The sequence below is a fragment of the Choristoneura fumiferana genome, chromosome 13 (assembly GCF_025370935.1).
Source record: "Choristoneura fumiferana chromosome 13, NRCan_CFum_1, whole genome shotgun sequence".
In the NCBI taxonomy this organism is placed as follows: domain Eukaryota; kingdom Metazoa; phylum Arthropoda; class Insecta; order Lepidoptera; family Tortricidae; genus Choristoneura; species Choristoneura fumiferana.
Genome location: NC_133484.1, coordinates 11962011 through 11986675, shown reverse-complemented (window position 1 = coordinate 11986675; position 24665 = coordinate 11962011). Strand labels below are relative to the sequence as shown.

The 24665-nt window shown below is 35.2% G+C and overlaps 1 protein-coding gene across 9 annotated transcripts in view; it reads left to right on the top strand.

Annotated features, from left to right (window-relative positions):
* Positions 1-24665, top strand: part of fru (sex determination protein fruitless) — a 99306-nt gene that overhangs the window by 38368 nt on the left and 36273 nt on the right. For 7 of the 9 annotated variants that reach the window (XM_074096345.1, XM_074096344.1, XM_074096335.1 and 4 more), the window contains exons 2-3: positions 18130-18156; positions 18833-18937. In XM_074096345.1, coding sequence (XP_073952446.1) covers positions 18919-18937 — 19 coding nt within the window. In that variant the 5' untranslated portion in view covers positions 18130-18156; positions 18833-18918. Of the gene's footprint in view, positions 1-18129; positions 18157-18832; positions 18938-23651; positions 24456-24665 lie in introns of all 9 variants that reach the window. The other 2 variants (XM_074096340.1, XM_074096341.1) reach the window with 2 other exon arrangements.

Below are 24665 nucleotides of genomic sequence, written 5' to 3'. Positions count from 1 at the left end.
TAATAATATTAATTGTTATTATTTATTATCTCATAGTTACAATAACAGTTTACATTGCATTATACCTACCATTGCATAAGACCGCCTATTGTCTACCTGATTTTTTCTATTTTAGTAATGTCTCTGTACTGCTTTTGGTGATCAATAAAGAATATTTGTATTGTGTTGTATTGTACCTACCTACACGGTGTAACATTAGAACAAAATTAGTGCTATGGAACTAAAAGATCAACCAGTTTTGCAATTTTAGCTTACAGTGGTTCCTACACTAGGCGCAGCCTGTCTCGTAGGTCCAATCCAGTGACAACTTCCCACTTCAAATCGCGAAAAGTTGACAAAATAAAATAAAGACGCAGATTTTAACTATCTTTACCTCTTCAGGATATCCTCCGTAATGTACTTGTAAAGCATAGTTTACAAACTTGAACTACGTAACAATCAAGTATATTAGTTTCTTGCAAAAGTTTGTGCCTGACAGATTGAATGTTGAAAATAGCCTGAATGGCTTCGAGAAAAGTATGGTACGGGCGTGCCTTTGTTTTTGTTTTGCTCGACTTAGCGGGGGCACTACAGTGCCCCCAGATATAAACTGTAAGATCACATAAAATGGACACAGGGTATAGTAGGCACTATCGTTCATTTTTAATAGAAATCATCGAATTAGTTGTTTGCTATGGAATATCTTTGTTACTAATACTTAGAACACTCCACATACCTAGTATACCCACTACAGCCTACTCTTTCTTTTTTAAATACAGAATAGGCTTGCGTTTGGCCACAATCACGCCTGATGGAAAGCGAGGATGAGGCCTACGATGGAGGACGCTTGTCTAGTAAATGCTCATTCACCCTGGACTTGAAAGCGGCCAAATTGTAGTGTTCAGGAAACACAGTGGGAGGGAATTCCACTCTTTTGCTGTGCTCTTTTTTACTCTTTTCTGAAAGGGCCAGCAACGCACTTGTATATCCATTTATATCATGGGTGTTCGTAAGGTGATAGATTTCTCTCCGGTGGCTTGCCTGCTTGCTTTCCCGGTATTATATTATAATATAAGCCGGCCAAGTACCAGTCGAACTTGTACGCCAAGGGTTCCATACAATTTAGGTATCTATGAATATCCGATGTTAGCAGATACCCCTGCTCCTAAGTCCTAAGCAAAATATACCAAAGCCAAAAAAATAAAATTGATGTAGAGATGTAGGCATCACACCTGGTACTATGATTATTATTTTTGTATGTTCCATGTAAATAAAGATTGAATGTTGCTACGAAGAGTTTACGTTTTGCTACACCTTCCGGACAATGCTACGAGTACGAATGCAGCTACGAACACTTTTCTCTTGTTAATATTATTTATAAACAACGTATTATTTTTAACTTCCGTTTACTGTAAGAAATATTAAGCATAGTTAAAAAGTTAATTTCTCCAAAACACTAGTGGCCTCACTCTTTCTGTTTTAGGGTTAATGAAGAATTAAGATAAGTAAAAGTTCTTAAAAAAACGTCGTTCTATACAAAATTACAATCTTACTTTTTTACAACGTACGCTCAATATGAGTACTGGACATCTATTTAAAATTCGACCAGCAAAAAAACTGGTCCGTGGTTTTGTCACCTTCCCAGTCACATTTAGCCAACAGATTCAAACTTGAACAGCATTTAAAACTACATAATTGGATTATGCATAACTAGCTTATGCCCGCGACTTTATCTGCGCGGATCTAGGTTATCGTGCAGTGGCGCCCTCTACCGGAATAAAAGGTATTATGTTGATCCTTGGGGTTCAAACTTCCTATATACCAAATTTCATCAAAATCGGTTCAGTGATTTCGACGTGAAAGCGTAACAGACAGACAGAGTTACTTTCGCATTTATAATATTATAAAGTATGGATATAATAAGGAAGTAGGGATAAAATGAATTCATCCTTAATATAGGTTATTAAATATGTTCATTTTTGTAATCATTAATCGTGTTCACGAAATATTACTAAACATTAGGTACAATAAAAAAAACTAAAACTACATTAAAATTAAATAAGCTAAAACTATAAACTATTACGAAATTACATATTTTTTTAAATAATAATAATGATGGCTAATAATGGCTGGATCAAGGGCCAGATACAGAAGGCGGTACTTCTGGAGACGGCACGCATCGTCCGGAGGTTCCTCACTCAGCGGCCCTGACCACCGGTAACTTGGGTCCTGACCCGTTACCGGTGGCAAACTAGGTTAGGTTTTTATAATATTTTTATTTTGTATGTACTTTCCCGTATTTTACTTTTTATAAAATTCACAAAACCTATACAAGACTGAAATATATTAAGAGATAATAAAATATTATTTTCGATTTATTCAAAAAACAAGATGTATTGTATTGTATTTAGTATTGTAACATAAAACAATTACAAGAAACAGATAATAAATGTACAAAGGCGAACTATTAAAATCTTTAGAATCTTAAATTACTATGTATGTAGTTTCTATCAAATAACTGAACCATCTGGCGAAGGTAGCGGAAATCAAGAAAAACAGTGTGAAGCCTTTGATCTTAGTTAGTTGCGGAATAAGGTTGCCTGGTGGAGATCGCTCTAAATTAAATCACTATTGCTAAGCTGTAATTATCTCTATGTATCGTTTCTGCATCGCTTACTTTGTGGTGTACAATCAGTCAATGGATTGTCTTGTATGTTGTAGTTTATGATGCGAAGTAATATCACTATACTATATATATCACTATCCTCACTTATTTATAAATGCGAATGCTCTATCTGTTTGTCTGTCTCTGTATCACCCTTAAACCTCTACCCTCTACCTCTTCACGCTTAAATTTGGTACTTATGCGGATCGGATAGTTTGAGACCCGAGAAGGAGAAGAGATAGATTGTATTTCATAGTTCCCGCGGGATAACAACTTATTATGTTCATTTGATTCTTGATTTGCGTGCTCTGTCCCTGATTAACATACCTAGACTCCTTTTTATTCCGGGAAATTACAAAGTTCCCGTCCGCGGCAGACGAATTTTTTTGGATATTGAAATCCATACTAATATTATGATTGTAAATGCGAAAGTGTGTGTGTTTGTATGTTTGTCAGTCTTTCACGTCGAAACGGAGCGACGGATCGACGTGATTTTTGGCATAGAGATAGTTTTTGGGCCAGAGAGTGACATAGGCTACTTTTGTACACCGCGCGAAAAATCCACGCGGCCGAAGCCGCGAGAAAAAGCTAGTACTTAGATATAACATCGTATTAAATCCCTTAATTCCTAGCCAGTATTTTATATGACTTGAAACGATTATTTTCAACCTCGTTGTGGTCAAACCGGATTTGTGATTGTGCTATTGTTTCTCTCGCCGGTGCATCCAAACAATTGGTCCCATTGTTACACAATATACAAAACCATTGTAATTTGGCAAGTCGATTGTACCAATATAATAGATTTTGTGGGATAATTAGGGTATTAGAGCTATGAATACAAGTATTTTCGCTACTAAGGTTAAATTAGAATATAGTACAATGCAAATTTACTAAAAATATGACAATTATTTTGATTGATTTGTTCGAGATTGAAAGTTGATTCATTACTACAGCAGCTGAAGAAGAAGACGATATATTTTGATAAAATAATTATAATATTTTCGAGATTACGTCATACTCGTAAAACCTGCCAAGTGCGAGTACCTAGGTCCCGCGCACTGAGGGTTTCATAGATCACTAAAAAATCAAACTGGCTTAGTCTAAATTAAGTTCATAACCTAAAGCCGTAAACAATACGATTCTTGAATGGAACCTTCCTTTTCGTTTCATCTCTGTAACCTAAACGTACAAACCTCATACCTGAACCCTCAAACAGAACCCAAAAAATCATTTAAAAGTTGTAAAAACATGTGCAATGCCACAAAGCTACAGCTCAAATTAATTTTTCGACTAATCGACAATTGTAACTTTTCAATATACAGCTTCAGTTATTCCCATTTGTTGTTGGAATGTGCTCGGAACTCAGACTTGAGGAGAAGGGTACTTGGGGGTTTGGGCCCCATGCACAATGGCCATCTGACAAAGCCATTTGTATTTACCAATTTTTTAATATGTCCCTTGCGAAGGAAAAATGAGCGAGCACCCATGAGGCTGACATGACATGATAAAAAAAAAACTTCAGTTATTTTATCCTTATTTGAATCAAACAAACAAATATACGAGATGATGTTAAGTATTTCACGCCTTGTAAGAAAATAAGGACCTGGACGTCAGAGCAAAGCCATTAATGGGTTTAAGGGGTTAATGACTTTTAAGTAAAAATATATGCCTTTCCATTTTTAATTTAACTTATCTCGGTACAAGATATTATTTCCGAATTTAATTTCAGTCTACTGACATTGCTAATCCGCTCATTAAATTTATCTCGGCTGCAATTAATTAATTACAGCTCAATTGCATCGACACGTTCAAAGGGATTATTAACGCCCTTTAAAAATATTCAACTCTATGACGATAATGTATTTATTAGCGGACAGATTTAGCTAATCGTTTGATTCATCTTTTCATTTTAAGATTTACTTACCGGTGCTTTACGATCAGTTTTTTGACAAAAAAGAGATTGGCTCATTGAAGATACCGGACCAATTTAAAACATAACAGGAAAATTTGCTTTCTTTTTAAGGTAACCGTCGCGAGTACTCGACACGCTAAGGTCCAATTAATTCAAGCTATGCTTGACTGTGAACAAAATTATGACACTCACTGTAAAAACATTCAAAACGAATCAATGAGGGCTATCGCGTATGAATTCGCCGCTAGAGGCGCTAGTGTAGCGTGAGGTCTCCGAAATGTCAAATCTCTTAGTTTTTGGGTGAGCCAAAGAGGAAGGATATCTTTGGGGTGAGCTAAGCGGGTTTATTTATAATTAGAGTAATTTTGTGAATATTTTGCATTACCTGAAATTAATTATGGCAATTATGCGTTACGGGGCAATGAATGTCTGTGTTTTGAGACAGTTTTGTCATTCGGAAACTTTTGTCTTCCCTTTTTTTCCGAACAAAACGGGAATACGCAACACTGTGGTTGCTCGATATTTTTATGGTACGGTTATAAGGTGTATTAAATATGATTTTAATCTAAACTTTGTACTCACGCCCGTAATAACAGACTTTGAAAGCCACACTTTAAAACCTCACGCAACAGTGGCGCCATCTACAAACACAAAAAACGATAGCCCTCATTGGCTGAATTCCTACTAATACTAATAATCTAATATTATATTATATTATATTATATTATATATATATTATATTATATTATATTATATTATATATATTATATTATATTATATTATAAATGTCAAAGTTTGTGAGTGAGTGAGTACGTTTGTTACTTGTTCGCGCTGAAACGGCCGGACGGATTTGGATGAAATTTGGCAAAAAGTTACTTTATAACCTGGATTAAAACGTAGGATGTGCCCACGAGATAGGGATAAAATCTCAAACTAATAACCGCTGGGCTAAGAGTCATGAAATTTGGTATGTAGATATTATCTGGATATCTGGAATAACACATAGGCTACCTTTTATCCCGATATTCCTGATATTATTTGGCATGGGTGTTTTAATTTGACGTCAATGAAAACCACAATGTACTTTTAGGGAATTCCCACGAGAATTTAATAAAATCCCGGAAGTTCAATTCAACTGCTGTATCTAATGATTTACGCGTGCGAAGCCGCGGGTAAACGCTAGTGTACTTATATAATTGAAAAACCGAATTTTCTCCAAGTTTAACAAACACAAACGTCAAAGATTCTAATCTTAGATTAGATTACATTTATTTATTACCTAATGAAAAAATACATTATAAATACATGTCAGGTAATTATAAGAAATTCACAAAAGGATCGTCAAATTGTATACAAAATAATAATAATAATAGGCATTAGAAGGTAGGTAAAGTGACCGATGGGACACGACAGCTTAACAAGCATATATATATACTCGTAAATAAGAGGGGTTAGTTAGCAATGAAAATAACATAGTCGGGCAGACGTGTAAAAATTGTGTATATTGCATAAGACTTTGTTAAAATGCTGTGGTAACTCGTTACGTGTGAATACATGAGCCGTGGTGCACGTGACAATAATAACGATTGTATATTACGGAGTCTGTGCGCGGTTTTTAATTAGCCGTGTGACCACCCCATCCTCCCCCTTCATCACTTCAATCGAGGCCGGTGTGTATCACCCGATGTAATTGAACCGTTTTTGAACAAATTGCAAATGAAGCGTGAGCAGTGTAATGTGAAATTTAATATTTAGTAAGTATCAGCCCCAGCTTCGCACGGGTAGGTACTTTAATGAAAAAAATAAGAACAAATCTTCTGTCTCACTCACTGATATTTTATACAGAAGTTTTTTTTAACTCCAATTTACTTTTCCGTATAAATGTAGTACCTACTAACTCATCAAATAATAATAAGCTTAAAATGTGCAGCCGTTTTAAAGTGATGAGTTTACATTGTAAACATCCTGTAGGTAATTGATTTTTATTTTCGCAGATACTTCTTGCTCTTCTTCGGCATGCATTGCAATCTTACCTAAATAAAAAATAACAATTTATAAAGGCCAGTAGATAATAGCATTTTATGCAAGCAGTTATAATCATAATTGTCAAATTTGTTATAGGAGTTTAAATTATGAAGACGTTTTTAACCGACTTCACAAAAGGAGGAGGTTCTCAATTCGATGCTATGCTATGCTATTCGGTGCTATGTTTTTTTTTATGTTTATTACGCGATAACTCCGCCAATTGTGAGCCGAATTTCAAAATTATTTTTAAAGGAAATACTTCCGAGGAATCTGGAATCTTAGAGAAATCGAGGGCAACCCTCGAATTTTTAAAGCACTTCTATAGCGATTTTGGCATTTTTAACATCAAGTCAAGTATTTACATTCAGAAAGTATCATTTGGTGAACTGGACCCTGATAAAGAAAAACGTAGGTTAGGTACCGGTACTCTGTTATAAAATGATATAACTATGCTGTGTTTGCGCTTAATGGAATCGTTATGATGCACTTTGGTTACAAATCACTAAAAATACCACGCACAGGACTTATCACGCTAACACACACAAGTAATATTTACCTCGACGTTTCGGCAACATTACAGTGGCCGTGGCAGTCTACTCGTGACCACGGCCATTGTAATGTTGCCGAAACGTCAAGGTAAACATTACTCGTGTGTGTTAGCGTGATAAGTCCTGTACGTGGTATTTTGACTATGAGTGAAAATCACGAAAGTTTAAGACAAAACTATGAAAAAAAACATTTTTAACTAAAAATGGAACCGACTTCATAAACCTTGAAAATATTTTTCTACGACTTCGAAGTCGATGCCTCAGCACGAGCCAGCAGGAGTGATTGAAGCCCTATATATAGTATGTAGGTGAGGTAGATGATTATAGCTCCACTCCTGCTGGCTCGTACTTATGCTTAGGCACCGACTTCAAAGTAGTAGAAAATTATTTTCAAGTTTTTTGAAGTCGGTTCCATTTTTTGTTAAAAAATTTTTTAGGTAGTCAACTAGGTATCTTTATAGTTTCGCCATGTTTGTCCGTCTGTCTGTCTGTCTGTCGTCCGCGGGTAAGCTCAGAGACGTTAGTACTGTAAAGCTGTAATTTGGCATGATGATAATAATATGTACCTAATATCAGTTACGCCAACAGTGGTAAAATAAAAAAATGATTTTTTTTTTGGTAAGTAATACCATAAACGTAAAAAAGGGATGGTTTTTTTTCTCGACTAACCCTAGAGTGTGGGGTATCGTTGGATAGGTCTTTTAAAACCATTGGGGGTTGCCAAGAAGATTTTTTGATTCAGTAATCGGTTTGAGAAATAGGTATTCAACTTTAAAATGAACATTTGGATTAAAATCGAGATTCTAAACTGCGGCTTCTAAACGGCTAAGATTGCTTGAGATTTATTAGTAGTTTAAGAGTAGGTAAATAGCAGCCTAAGAAATAAAATATACCTAAACTTGGAAGATTCCGTACACAATACGAAATCCTTAGAAAAATACCTTTTACTTGATTTTTCGTAATGGCTACGGAACCCTATCATTGGCGTGTTCGGCACGCTCTTGGCCGGTTTTTTACTTTTTCAGTTTTCTTAATTGTGTAGGTACTTAATAAAGTTGAAAATTCATTAATTACTTAATTTTTCATTAATTTTATTCTTAATTCGCTGTCCTATCTATGTAAACAGACGATACATAAAGTAAGGGACTTAATTGTTTCGACAAAACATTGTCAAAATCGTTTCATCAGGACATTTTTTAGGGTTCCATAGTCAACTAGGAACCCCTTATAGTTTCGCCATGTCTGTCCGTCTGTCTGTCTGTCCGCGGCTAAGCTCAGTCAGAGACCGTTAGTGCCAGTACCAGAAAGCTGTAATTTGGCATGAAGCTGCAATTTGGCTTAGGGTAGGTACCGTACACATAACGGGTAGGTACACGTAAAAGTGGGTATGATATCTTTTTTCACTTCAACCCTATGTTGTGTGGTATCGTTGGATAGGTATTTGAAAGTGAATAGGGGTTTGCAAAAACCATTTTTTGATAAAGTGAATATTTTTGGAGATATTCACTCCGATACTTCGAAAAAATGTGGCCCCTCCCCCTCTAACTTTTGAACCGCACGTCTAAAAAATATAAAAAAGAAATCACGGAACTAACCTAACCTACCCAATTTGCCGATAGACGGCGCTGTACCCCCGACGTTGAAATTCTACTTCGCGCTGTCACAGATTATATACAAGTTACTACGTAACAGACACACCACTTGTATGGACGGAGGGCAATCCCACCGCTATCGATGCCTACCGCTCCTATCAGGGCGCGGGTGACGCAACGTCATTGAAATGTGCGCTAGGGTTGCCTCCGTTATGTAAACGCTAGCTTTTTAACATGCCTTCGCTCGTTTGGTATTTTAGGTATTCAGGGGGCAAGGTGATTCCACAAAATAAACAACTGATTGAATTTTATTAACTGAACAATGTCATTAATATCTAACTTTTTGTTTCTCTTTTTTTTATATAATCTTTTATTATATAGTTTTAATTCAAGAAAATTAACTTTAACCGTTAGCAAACTAAGTTGAGTTTTTTTTTTACTTTATTTTCGTGCAACCTGTATAATTATTTAATGCATGCTGTGATCTTCTGTAATTAATAAGGCGCATAGCTTATAAGTTGTTACGCAATGTTAGTAATAATGAAACTGTGTACTTATTGTTGAAGGTCCAAATAAATAAATAAATTAAGTCATAATTTAGTAAACTAACTAGTAGATACGGTACCTTATATTTATTTAAAAAATCTAAGCCAGACTTGAACCAAACAAAGAAAACTAATAAAATACTAAATATTTTTTTATATAAAAACCTATTACAATCCTAATCCGATCCGAACCAAATTTAAAAACAAAAAAAAAACATTTTTATAAAGAACCAGTTGCCTTGAAAACTTCGTGCTCCTTTTAAGTCAATAGGATATAAAAATCACGTGAAATAAGGGCTGGGGTCAATTGGAACGTTTTTGATAAAATTGAGTATTCTACCCTCATTTCCTACCAAGCTGGTTTCTTAAATGGTGTAAGTTATAGTTAAGTTATCTAGCTATATGGTGAAAAGTTTAATTTTATTTCATAAATAGTTAGAAGAGTTTTAGAAAATCACGGTAAATGTTTCAAAAGACGCCAGGGTTGGGTCAAATGTAACAAAGGTTGGGGGTAGTTGAAACAACAAGAACAAAATATGTATTTACTATAATAATTATCATTAAAAACTACTTAACTTTAGAATCATATCAACCAAAGCCAGTCTTTGAATGTAACATAATTATACTACACCTAACCTAACCTAACTTATCATTTAGGACTGTATTATTTCAGTATTGAGATCGACTTACTACAATACAATAGAATACAAATATTCTTTATTGCACACCACAAATCAGTACAAAAACTACATATTAGTAATTTAATCAACATTTATAAAAGTTTCTCATACAAAGTATAACACTTTTTAAGTAAGTATCTAACAATAGTAATCTTACATAAGATAAATTTGGCAAATGAAAAGATAAGTACAAATAATGGACCAAAATATTGCTAACATTAGGAAGAAACGTATAGGAACATATCAGATCAATCCCAGATTAATCAGATTCACAGTTATGTATAACACAAATATTGAAGAATATGCAATCCTCGTGTGCCCACAGCTTACACACAGAACATTGCAGTCAATCTTCTCCAGGTCTGCTGCTTATGTAGCTTTTTCATGCAAATCAGGCATGCATACGCAGTCCTTTTCCTGAGATTCAGAAAACACTTTATTGTGTGGAGAGTAAGGGACGTGGATACGGCAAAAGCCGAAAGAAAAAAGCTTTTTTATGTCTACGCAATAAGAGCGAAGGAATACGAGTATCTTCGGTTTGTATTGTACAAATTCAGGTCGCATTCGCCACGATTAGTAGTTTGTTTTGCGGTTTCGAGGCATCTGAAAAAATAAAATAGCTACAATAAACATCGCATACTCAAAAACACGTACAGGGGTCAATTGAAACATGTTTCAATTGCCACCAAAAATTTTGTTTCAAGCGCCCCATCAACCTATCTTTACTTAAATATTAAATTACGTAAAAAAAACGGAGCACCGTAGGCTTACACAAATCGCTTTATTTTAGATTACAATACTTATAGATTATAGTAGTTTAGGAAAATGGAACATACTACGCATGGTTATTAATCAATAAACCATAAAAAAAACATTAAAATACTTACTTTTTGGGTCAAAAAAGTAATACGGTCACTTAAAACTGTCCAACGAGCTTGGAGCCGCGTCGCGCTCTGCCGACAGGTTTGTATCATAAACTAAATATTACTAGACGAACCGACCTTGCTTGGCAGCATGACCGAAAGTGATATTGGGTCTGTATGTGTAAATAATAATGCTGAAATACACAGACAGACACATTTTAAGTAGGTTTAAATAAATAGTTAAGATTAACGATTACATTTATTTGCACATCTGAGCCATACCTACATATAAGTACCTTTAAATGTCATTGGTAGTAGATACTTATAGTAGAGTTTGCGATAGTCAGCCCTGTGTATCTTACGCACACATTGACGCGTGTACAAACGTCGTCGTGCTTATGTGGCCGCCGCGTGGCAGAAACGTACTAGGTAATTTAACAGTCGACTGTGTCTATTTTTAATTTAAAGAAAAACGCCATTGTTCAGTTCGTGTTAGCACATTGACAGTTTTTCGAAACCTTTTTTGCTGTTGGCGTAATTATTTATTCCGCTAATTGGTCACAAATAGGAAGCTTTATCTAAAAGCGTTCCCAAAGTGGATGTCCGCTCCAATAGTCTGTCAGTCAGACCAATTAACGAACCAAAGACCATAAAATTAGCTGAATTTCCCTTCCTTTTAAGAAGATTACCTATTCAGTTATACTCCAGGAGCTAAAATCCTAAAAATCTTTAATAATATTTTTTTATAGTAAGTGGCTCACTTACTATAGATATTTACTTCTTGCGTTACGTGTAAAATTTGGCATTTTACCACGAAAAATCGGCCTAGTTGCTTTTGGATGTTGTTCAACAGACTTGGCCAATTTAATTGCAAATGCTTTTAGAACACAGCACATCCCAGTTTGTGTAAGTTACATTTACATTTCTCGTAAATGACCGGAACTTTCCTTATCACAATATTGTCCAGACAACACAAATATTATCAAGACAACACAAATCTGGCAAATGTACCTCAAGAAATTTATTTTTATTTGTAATACGATTCATCAAAATATTTTTTTCTATTTCACAACTATTAACATCGATATAAGCACAGCAAAATTTGCGATAGTCTTATATTTTGCCGCAAAAAATCCGACTTCTGAGATCGCTCGACAGCAATCGTAGATTGCAACTCCCTTGATATTTCTCATTCCATCTAAATAGCTGTGTTTGTGTGCTTCTCCACTTGTTATAAAGATAGACAAAACGTTTATTTGGTACTGCACACAAACACACAATCAAGATTACAGAAATAAAAAAAGACAAGTAATTTTTTGTGCGTTATAATAATACAATTAAAACACTTACTACAGTCTTAAAATCTATTACCAGAAAAAGAGCGTATCTTCACGGCAGTTACGTTCTCTTGTTGAGAAGCGCAGTTTTTCGGCAATAACTCATTAACTACAAAACTAAATAGCGTTTTTGACAAGACATCTGTACTCCAAATTTCATTGATATACATCTTGTAGTTTTTGAGTAAAATGCCTGTGACATACGGACGGACGGACAGACAGACAGACCGACAGACAGACAGACGGATTTGGCGAAACTATAAGGAGGAGGAGTGTGACATCTGTCGACGCAACATAGATATCGCTAGTGCTGCTGCTTAAGAAGCAAAGTAGAAATAAGCAACCTGAGGTATGTATGCATAGGAAAAATTAGTTTCTAGATTCCTGTCCAGCAGTGGTGTAGGGGTTATAGCACGCATCACGGAACGCTGAGGACCTGGGTTCGATTCCCAGTGCTGGTCTCTTTTTCTGGTTTTTCTGGGCATCCATGTCTCAGTTTGTATTTTCTATATGAAACTATAAGGGTTCCGTTTTTTCCATTTTGGCTCCGGAACCCTAAAAACCTACGTAAAAACTAAAGTAAACATTTCATATTGTTTGTGTACGCTGCAATAGTGCAAAAGGGCCACAAACCTGCCTAACTGGGCTTGGTACACAAACCTGTGGTACCGTCGTTTGTTAGATATGCTAATTTGGACGTATGTCCATCGGTATGACGAGCCACGTCGGTCGTATCGCTGAGGGCTATGTCCACGTTACCTGTAACCTGCTACAAGCTAAATGGCCAATTAGGAATGTGACTAAACCTGCAGTGATACAGACAATGGGGAAATGCAAGTTACACATGACGATTCCAACTCGAAAGGTAATACACTTTTAGAATAATGTAATTTAACGCCAGATGGAGGAACAAGAATTTAATATAATAAGTACCTTTCAAAAACTAAATTTGATTTTAATTATATATGTATTTCTGTTTATCAAGTTTATTAAGATAGAAATAAATCAAACCGCAGAAATAATACTAAATTTTACAAACTAAATTAAAAACTATATTAGAAACTAAACTATATCTAAAAAAGGCCCCTGCGGCATTGTAAATAAATAAATTGTGCCGAAGATGCTGGCAGTATTTCCTCGTTAAGCCTCTTCGAAATCTCTTTGAAGAGGCTTAGTGCTCCTATGGGCCCCACGGACCAGGGTTTCTACACCGAAAGGGACGAAATTATATTCGACGCCGAGACCACTATATTTTCTTATCTTGGCGGTTTCGGCTGCCTCTGCTGCGGCTGCTGCCCTTGTGAAGGTCCGGTGGAGATGCGAAGGGGCTAGTGTGTCTACACATGTAGCATCCCACACCAGGACCCTTCCCATACTCCACGTCTGGTCTCTTGCCATACGATATTGTCTCTTACATTTTTTTAGGTAACTCGTCAGCGTCACTTCTGTTATCATTGTTAGCAGTTTTATTTCATGAAAAAATGACTACCGCCGTTTAAAGGTTCAAGCTCGCTCTTGGCCGGTATTTTTATTGGCTTACCTCTAATCCGGATCCAATCACTCAAAGCCAGGGTCGCAGTTAATAAACCCGAACATTAAAAGGACACCAACGTGAAAACAAGTTAATTTGGAACTCACCACTCGTCGGTCACAGCTTGCGGAAAACTTGGACTCTGACAAGTTTTATTTTACCTAATATTTGGAATTGGAACTAGTCCAAATTTTAAAGCTTACGCTTTCTTGAAAAATATGTAAACTGATAAAAAAATAATGTAAGTTTGTACATTTGCATTACAGTAGAATAAGGGTAACCCTCCCTCCTAACTAGCCTCGATATTTCCAAGAAAACCTTTCATAGAAAACGGTCATTATAGATATTTCTAAGACTTTTTCATTTATCTAAACCGCTATTTTACCACTCATTCTTTGTGACCGATATCTGTGATTTATTATTTCATCTATTTATTTATGGTGATGCTGCCATTGTTTGTTTTGTCAGAATAATACAGAGACGGCATCACATTGTCTTTTATCTGTCATATATTTTTTATCAATAAATGGTGAAACTGGCCCTCGTTTTATAATCTTTCCTTTGGGTTTTTTAGCCTCATTGACTAAAGTACTTTGAATCATTATTGTTTTCACCACTATTCTTTCTATCACGCTGTTATACTGATGCTTCCTTTATCTACCAAATATTACGTGTTATATCATATCATGTATGTGGAATATCAGTGTTCTCTAATAGGTATTAATCTGACTATTACTATGTCTGTAGTTGGGCGTTTTCAGAAAAAGTTGTTGAAATTACTTTTTTCTAGATTTGGATGATTTTTCGTTTTCCTACTCAGAATCAGGAGCACTTTCGATTGTAATAGGAGAAAAAAGTCGCCCAAGATCTTTTATTTCATTACGTTACCGTTTTCATACACGTTTCTGTGGCGGTAGTGTAATGGATAACACAAAATTATAAAACCTGGGACACTTTTTTTCTCGTATTATAATCGAAAGAGCTCCTGATTCTGAGTAGGAAATAGTTATTTGTGCAACAAGAGCGCCTAGTTGTTTTTTGTTGCGAGTGTTGATTTTGAATCCCGAGTAAGCGAAGGTTTCTATAATTGAATCACGAGCGTAGCAAGTGATTCTAGGTTAGAATCCTGAGAGCAGCAAGGGATTCAAACACACGAGATGTAAAAAACTTTGCTCTCGTGTGACACATACAATTTTCACCTCAGCAGCGAGAACATAATTTAAATGTAACATAAGAATAAAACCCGTTTACAAAACAAACACATTTTTTTTATATAAACCGATAATTAACAAACAAATATAATAATCATATTTAAAACCCTTACTAAAAAATGATACGTAGAGTCGCGATAACATCTTTAAAAAGTCACCAGAAAGTTAAGAATGCCAAACATTGTTCAAAAGCGGTACCTAAGTGGAGAGGTTTTGAATTCGGAACGAAAAAGTGTCCAGTAGGTAGGTACAATACAAATCTCATACTCATATTATGCATTGTGATTTGAACTTAGAACTAGTTCTAAGTAACTAGGTACTTACTTGTAAAATATGTCATACTTATTTTTTAATACTGCAAAAAGCCTCATCTTTAGGTCATTAAAAAGGTTGAACAATAAACATTTACCCCCTTATTCATAAAACTTAACAAGCCTATGTTAACTAACAAATGCTTTGTCCCTTTCTAACAAATACAAATGTCGAAGTGACAGATAAGGACAAACGAATTTTAGCGGCATTTTAACTAAAATAGGTTTGATTGTCGTTTATGAATAAGGGGGTATATTTATTATAAATGTTATTAAACCTTTAAATATGATTTTATTAAAATTTCTATTACATAAACATAAATAGATTTGTTACAAACTGATTCAATTTCACAAATATTTATTTCAACTGTAGAGGCAGTAAGTATACAGAATTCTTTTATAAAAAAAAAAAAACAAGAGAAGCGGTTCTCGTGCAACGAGGTTGCATACTTCATCAAAAGAGCGGAAAAATTAACATTTAGGAAATATTTCGTTGTCATGTAATTTATTAGGTATCGATATATTTTTAAATACCATAAATTTAATTTAAGATTGTAATCTCTACATTTGATCCTATCTCTCGCATCTTTCGTGTTGAAGTGAAAGTGACAGATCAAAGTGAAGTTCAAATATTTGGAACTCAGTGAGTAGACCCAACACTATCCTCAGCATTTAAAAAAAATAATTAAAATGTTACTTTGTCTCACGGAGTGAGCAAAATGCGATTTTGCTCACATGAGAACCTGCCTGTTTGAGGTGTTGAGGTGAAAACGAAATTTCATCCAAATCTTGAAAAAAAGACATTTGAACAACTTTTTCTGAAAACGCCCAGTTGCATAAAAACCTACTTAATTATTTCCATACTAATTGGGAAACAGACTGTCTGTCAAGTCAATGATTAGTCGATAATAATTTAGAATAAGTCACACTCTTTGTTCACATATTTTATTTCGCTTGCATCTTAAGATCAATACCTACACGTAACGTAATAATTCATTAAAGACGCACATAGCCCAGCTCCTCTCTAATCTGACAAATACGTAATTCGGCAATTGATTAACATACCTACAACGCGTAAGCTTCGATTGAATATTGTATTGAATTCAAGATATTATTCACCTAATAACCGCCAAAGGCCACGCGCGCTCAAATTAATTTGTCCAGGTACCGACACAACCCAGTTCGCCTTGCTTATGTATAACAACGATATTTGCCTCGGGTCCGTCTCTCCATGTGTCCTGTGACATGCAAATCTTGGTGATAGCATTAAATCGGACAGAGGGAGTGTGTGGTTGAATCGATGCCGCCAAATTATTGTAACAACGAGTATACGTTTGTTTTTAAGTTTTTCCCGTGTTGCTTATTCCATCGCAACGCCTTTGTAGTGTGCCAGTGTGCGTTTGTACACAAATATTTTGACACAATTTTCATTGCATAGTTTAAAAGCTTTAAGCGTAACTCAATACATACCTACACACGGCGGGAAATTACCTTATTTCATACTGTATAAAAAAGAGGAAAAACATACTTTCATACGTATTTTTAAGGTGTAAAATAGGTATGTGCTTTTTTTTCTTTTCATATTTTGGCTGCAGCTGAAAATCAGCGGTGTGATTCCGTACCTTAGCATGCTGAGCTGCCAGCCCTCGTTATTGTATACCTTGTTGGTATTTTGTTTATATATCGAATAAACATTTTCTTTCTTCCTAGAAAATATGGAAAAGCCAGAAGAGATCATCTGGACCCGGGAATCGAACCCGACTTCTCATTATTCTATGATGCGTGCTTCAGCATGTAGGTACTTGTGTACACTAAGGCCGAACGTGGGCATATACTTACCTACAAATAATATTTTCTCGAGTTATTTTCTATTTGCCAATCTTTTGGCCGCTTGTTTGAGTCGTATTAGCCTATCTGTCTTTATTTCTTTCATAATCATGCAAATGCATGCCCATTAGTCCTAACACCATATGAAACCGAAAACGATCTTCATAGCCAGGGTCACTAAAAAAAAGTGTGTAACCTGTCCTATACTTACCAAAGCACGTTATTTTATTAATGATTGCATTTAAAGTACGATTTTTAAAATTTTACTTACGCACCTTTAAAATTAAACTGAAACAATTCGAAATATTTACAGTTCCGAAATAAACTTTAAATATAAGACAATCTGAAGCAAATGAATGAATGAGAAGCATAAAAATTTCAACCGGGACGATGGTTATAAGCTTTCATCTTCATGAAATCCTGTTATAAATAAGTGTCGGCGTCGGGATGAATGTTCTGAGGGACGAACGGAAGTTGTTATTGTTGTGTGTCGGTGTGATGGGATGACAAATAAAAATGACCAAGTGCGGGTAGTTGGTGATACGAGTGCTGGTACTATTTGTGATCAAGTGCGGGTAGTTCGAAGGACTCGCGCTGCTAGGCAGACTTGACACCCCACACTTCAGTCTACTCGTGACGTGACCACGGCCACTGTAATGTTGCCGAAACGTCGAAGTTAATATTACTCGTGTGTGTGAGCGTGATAAGTCCTATGCGTGGTATTTTGACTATGAGTGAAAATCACGAAAGTTTAAGACGTTATACTTATAAGACAATCTGGTTGAATTTTAAAACAAGAGAATTTTGAATTACTTCAGTTTAATTTTGAAGGTGCGTTATGTCTTTTGCATTTTTGCAAGAGTCACATCGCCGTCCAATAGCTTTTGTAATGTATTTTGACAATGTTCAATTTTCTTGCAGAAATGAACTGAAATCGAATGTACCTCCGACCTCATAACTGAGAAGAAAAGTGTACTTACCTAATAATACATTTTTGCTTTAAGATACTTAAAAATAGTCAAAATATGTACAAGAAGAAGAAGAGCTCTTTTAGAAAACTTAACATTAAAGCACATTCTTATAAAACTTTTTCTTCTTTTCAGATACGTGGAGAAAACTTCGTAGCAAATGTAAGAAATTCGTACCTACCTTTGATCATGTTGTAATATTCGTAAAAATCAGCTGACATACTCCTGTTTCTACGGCAGGCGAAAAAACTTACTATGACCAACCTTTTGCATGTATCTTTCAACGTCATTCTAAAGCATGACATAACAAGTTTTATTGTCTTGTGTGACCACTAACAGCCCATACTTTGAAAGTTTGTACAAAGAACAAATGATAAAAAAGTGCATCCCACAAAATATATGTATACCGCTATACCTACTTCTTCAATATTCTTCTTTTCGCCTGCCGTAGAAACTGAGTATAGATTGTGTTTGCTTTCAGAATAAACACCATACTAAATCATTACTAAAACTTACACTTTATTCTCTGAAACAGTAACTCCTGTTTAAGTTCTAAATGGACAACCTTACGAAACTAACGGAAATCCTGACTAACTAACAACATTTAGACGTATGACACACTTCTATAAAGTAAACCTCGCACACTAGAGCAAATTTACACATTGAAAAGAAACAAGTGCCAAATAAACTCTATACTCTATACTCTCCTGGTACCGTTTGTAACGAAGAGGTCGCGCAATAGAGCCAAGTAGCCCTCACATCTGAAACCTAACACAAACCGAACACACGCGTATAGCCTAATTCATGACTCTTGATTGAGTACTTCGGAAATTCACAGGGTAATTAGTCAGCATACCAGCCAATATTAATAAGCCTGCCAGCATAAATCGGTGCTGATTGGGTGCAAGCGCTGAAGAGGCACGGATGAATTTGACTACTAAGAGTAAGTTAACGGCTATTTAACTGGGCAAAGCGAATTATTTTGGGAAGTATTGATAAAAAATCACTTTACTTGTCTAAGTTAAGAAGATATCCCACAGTGTGTACTGTCAACCAAGAATTTCCATTTCAGTTGTATAGGACAAATCTTAAAGACATTAACTGACAAGAATGAAACATTCAGTCTTACTATTTTTTTCTGACGTGCGAACTTTCTTCAAAATACATTTAACAGAAAAAACGAGTCTAAAAATAACAGGAAAAGTAATTAAAATCTGTAGATTTGCAAAAGATATATTAATAAAAATGGTTATTTCGATTTGCGTTAATTACTGATTAAACCTATCTTAACGTCGCAGAATCATTTAACCACCTAGAGAGAATATCCTGTAAAAAAAATTAAACAAAATCAGGCCACAATTACCTAACTAAGTCACCGGTGAACAGATCCTCCTCCTTTTTAAAATCGGTTAAAATTAGTAACGTTAGGTACCTGGTCAACAAACATGTCTGCATTTACTTACCAAAATTTTACTGAAATTGAAATGCTACACTCCAAGAGCTCTTAAAAAAACCCTCGGATTTTAGAAGCATTCTTGGGATATTGACGATGACACGCGATCGTGATATGCGGTTCTGTTCTGTCATCAACTTGCAAAACTTTTCGATGTTACCGTAAAAAGTTATGTAAAGAATAACAGAGGTTTTTCCGAACCAGTGGTAGATTTTTTGACATTCATAATTGCTTGTTATAGCCTAAACTGAATAATAGTTATTTGTGCAACAAGAGAGCAAAGTTGTTTTTTGTTGCGAGTGTCGATTTTGAATCCCGAGTAAGCGAAGGATTCTATAATTGAATCACGAGCGCCAGCGAGTGATTCTAGGTTAGAATCCTGAGATCAGCAAGGGATTGAAATACACGAGATGCAAAAAAACTTTGGTCTCGTGTGACACATACAATTTTTCACCTCAGCAGCGAGAACATAATTTAAATGTAACATAAGAATAAAACCACATATACCTACCTGTTTACAAAACAAACATATTTTTTTAAAATAGAATCCGATTATTATCAAATATAATAATTACATTTAAAACCATAAAAAGAGTCCAGTAGCTACAATACAAATCGCATACTCATAACATGCAATCTTAACTTCTTGTACTAATGTCACACTTATTTTTTAATATTGCAAAAAGCCTCACCTCAGGGTAATTGAAAAGGTTGAACAATTAAACCTTTAAATATGATTTTTATTCAGATTTCTATTACATAAACATAAATAGATTTGTTAAAAAATCATTCAATTTAACACATAATAATTATACTGTAGAGGCCGTATGCGGAATTAAAAAAAAACAAGAGAAGCGGCTTTCGTGCAACGAGGTTGCATACTTTATTAAAAGATCGGGAAAATTTACATTTTGGAAATATTTCGATATATTTTTAATACCAAAAATTTAATTTAAGTTTGTAATCGACAAATTTGATCCTATCTCTTGCTTTTTTCGAGTTGAAGTGAAATGACAGATCAAAGTAAAGTTCAAATATTTGGAATTCAGTGAGTAGACCCAACACTGTACTCAGCATTTAAAAAAAATAATTAAAAAGTTACTTTGTCTCACGGAGTGAGCAAAATGCGATTTTGCTCACTGATTTCTCATAGCAAAACCTGCCTGTTTGAGGTGCTGAGGTGAAAAGATATTTTGACTTTGACTTTGACTTTGAACCATCAGTACAAAATAAACCTTACTGTAATAATATTACGTTTATTTATCTTTTTATAATTTCAATACAATATGACATTATGCCATGATGCAAACAAAACAAAATCAGCATTTTGGAATTCTTCCATTTAATTTAAATAGAGAACACCCCGCCTTAACACGCTACTTTTGTTTGGAAGTATATAGAGCTGTTATGTACTGTGTCTACTTCTCTTGAGTAATAATAATAATAAGCCTTTATTTTCTTAACTGTACACTGTAAAAAGAAAAAACCTATATTCTAAATTATATTTAATCTAGCTTATGAGTCAAGGCCCCTTTCCGGGTATAGGCCTCCTCCAGTTGTCTCCATGCTTTCCTGTCCTTTGCTTTCCTTGTCCAGTTTTTTCCAGCGACACTACGTATATCGTTCACCCACCTCTCTTTAGGGCGCCCTCTACTTCTGTGGCTGCTCGGCCCCGCCCATTGTGTGGCCCGTATTGTCCATCTATTCTTTGGTGCGCGTGCCACATGTCCTGCCCACTTCCACTTTAGGTGTTGCGAGTGATGTAGAGCGTCGATAATCTTGGTATTGTTTCTTATATCTCCATTTTTTGTCTATTACTGATTTTGATATTCAACATGCTTCTTTCCATTGATCGTTGACATGTTTGAATCTTACTTTTTATTTTATTGTTAAAGATCCAAGTCTGTGTGCCGTATGTTAGACTAGGTAGTATACAAGAGTCCATCACCTTTTTCTTCAGTTTGAGTGGTAATTTAGATTTACAAAAATCTTTGCAGCTCCAGAACTTGTGTACCTATGTCAATTATTTTTTGGTCTGCTTCGTTTAATGTTTTTTAAAGTTAGTAGGTACTTTTCGAAATCTTCGTTGCTTTTTTTATAACTCGGTCTTGAACCTCATTAAAATATTTACAATATTTAAATATTTGAAACTTTCAGCTTCTTTTAAAACAAAATTATATACATTATAATTTTAAACAATTTCCCGTTATTGACTATTTACAGAAATACCCTATTTATATTGACTCCCCATAGAAATCAATTTTCGAAAAATAAACTAAATTAATAAAATAAGTAATTGGCGGTTTTAACTGCTCTATATAAATCAATGAAAACACAACGAGTGCACTCTCCGCGTGATGGATTGCTACTAAGTCAAAAAGAGAATTGTCATTTTCTACAACACGAATCCTTCCGATTTCCCCCGAATCCCGAAGGTTTTTCTAAGAGCTCACGGATTGTACCTATTATCATACATTTTATCGTAAGTGTGTAGGATTTAACATACTTACATATTTATCTAGTAAACTCACAGTAAACTGAAAAGTTTGGTAACAAATCAGATTACCTATTTAACAAAAAATATTGGAAGAATGAAAGAAGACAATTATTCACATCCACAAAGACACACAAATGCAACAAAAAATATATAACTAAATAAAAATATACGATTTGTATTAGCCATGAGCTACTATTTCCCAAAAACTCATATTATAGAATAGAAGGAACAAAAGAGAATAAATAATAATATATTATTTCCAGTCACTTACAGGTTATACCTAGATAGAAATTTAAATAATTAAATACAATATTTACGACGCGCTGCAAAGGCCTGGCTGCAAATGTAATTCAGAGCTAAACTATTTATAAAAAATATTCTACTTATTTTTATAAACATTTCAACATCTATTAAACATTTGATTAAGTTTTACGAAATCATAAGCTATATACAAGAATCCATCCTGTATTTCATCAGGTGTGAAAAAACGCACTTAACTAGACGCATCAACTAACTTTGTAATTAAGAAACGACAGGGTCGTAACTTCTCACTGATACCTCTACTCTTAACACCTCAAGGCTCAAGGGAAATCGTATCAATATTTTCAGATTACAGTATTTTTTAAGAACGTTCTATCAAAACTTATTCTTCATATATATAAATAAGTTAGAAAATGTATGGCGAAATGTTATCACGATAAGAATCATTATTATCACTACGTGCTCTAGAAGCCCACGATACCTTCGATACGAGAACTATTTGATACATTTGAGATGGTATGGAGAACTACTATCATCCCAGCCTATATGCGTCCCACTGCTGGGCACAGGCCTCCTCTCAGAACAAGAGGGCTTGGGCCATAGTTCCCACGCGGGCCCAGTGCGGATTGGGAACTTCACACGCACCATTGAATCGCTTCGCAGGTTTGTGCAGGTTTCCTCACGATGTTTTCCTTCACCGCAAAGCTCGTGGTAAATTTCAAATGTAATTCCGCACATGAATTTCGAAAAACTCAGAGGTGCGAGCCGGGGTTTGAACCCACGACCCTCTGCTTGAGAGGCGACAGGTCAAACCACTAGGCCACCACGGATAATTCTTCCACGATAATTCCACGGATGTCTCGTGATAATTCTTAATTTTTGTTTAAAACACTTCATTTCGAAAAACAACTTCAAGTGTCAGGTAATTTTGTAAAAATGTTTGTTTTCCTGCTCTGCTCACGGTCTACAACCGATAGCACCGCCGAGAATGAACATTGAACTAAAAGATCCACTTGCATAATTATCTTGCAGAACTCATTTAGGTATGGAGGGAGGTCCAATGCAGGAACTAAGCATTTCAACTGACTAAATTATTCGTATAAGACCATTTGATTTTACAGCTTATGGCAATAACAATTTTATTGTATGAGAACTTAAAAGCAGACCTATTATTTTCGGATTTATTTTATTTCCACCTAAACCTGAAAATATCCAATGCCTTTCTCATACTCAGCCCAACATTTTCTTTTACAATAAAACTTTAACAGTAGTAAAAATTATTACTATATTATTGGTCTCATAGTAGATGATTTATTAATAGTTATTTCGTTATTTAAAATACGATGAGTTCAAATTTTCCTTACCGGATATCTTCTTGAATTAGTACATAGTTATTTAAATGACTAACTTTTATTAATGAGTGCTTATTTATTTAATATGTTTCAGGATGCAAATGCGAATGTCCAGGAAGCTGTGCGATTGTATATCTAATTTACACTCTACTTAAAATCAATTAAATCAGCCAAAACCACCCGCCGGCTAAAGGTCTCTTAAATTTCACATCACTTTGGCTGGTCCCTTTCCATAGCTTTTGAGCCACCTGTCAGCTGTCATCTAACCGAGCTGGTAGTCTGCCAACTGAGCTTTCACCTAAACTTAAACCAACCCCACGAAAATAAATTCTTTCTTCTCCATTATAAGACGATTCCTAACTAGTCTGAATGATTTTTACTATGAAATACTCTTCATGGACTTCTCTCAACATCAAATTAAAATGGCTTTTTTCGCCACAACGTCCACCCTAATTCGTAAATTAACCTTTTGTATAATATATACTAAACTATAATTTCTACGGCATATGTGTAACTTATAAATTCCGGTATAATGACTTAATCTGACGTTTTGAGAGGCTTATTCCACTAGTTAGTAGTCAAACTACACAAGCTTATAAATAAAGTCTCTCTGCTACGTGTCTCGATCCTGTCTGTTTCTTCGTTGCATCGTCGCAAGATGCGTGTTCCACTGCAAACGCCGCCATATTCAAACTTGTATGAAGTGAGGTCACAAGCATTTGCAATTAGAACCAACACTGGAAACCACCTTAACACACTACCACACTAAGATACGCTAAGCGATTGCAATTATGAGGTTCCAATCAAGAGAATTTCAACGCCTGACGGTAACCAAGATGTCATCAAAACAGAAACTACGCGCATACTGCAACAGCGAATTCTATACATCAATGAGACGGTAAGTTTTCCCTTGGGTAATTTAGAAAATAATATTCAATAAGGCGAATTTCACCAGGTCGATAATCAGGGAAGTATGCCACAGTAGGTACCACTTGTGTTAACGTGTGTTGTTAACTTTGTGTAGGTACGTTTCCCTCCAAAACTTTACCATCGCAAAACGCCACCTCGACACTCTCGAACTGGTTAACGGACGCATGCTCAAATAAAA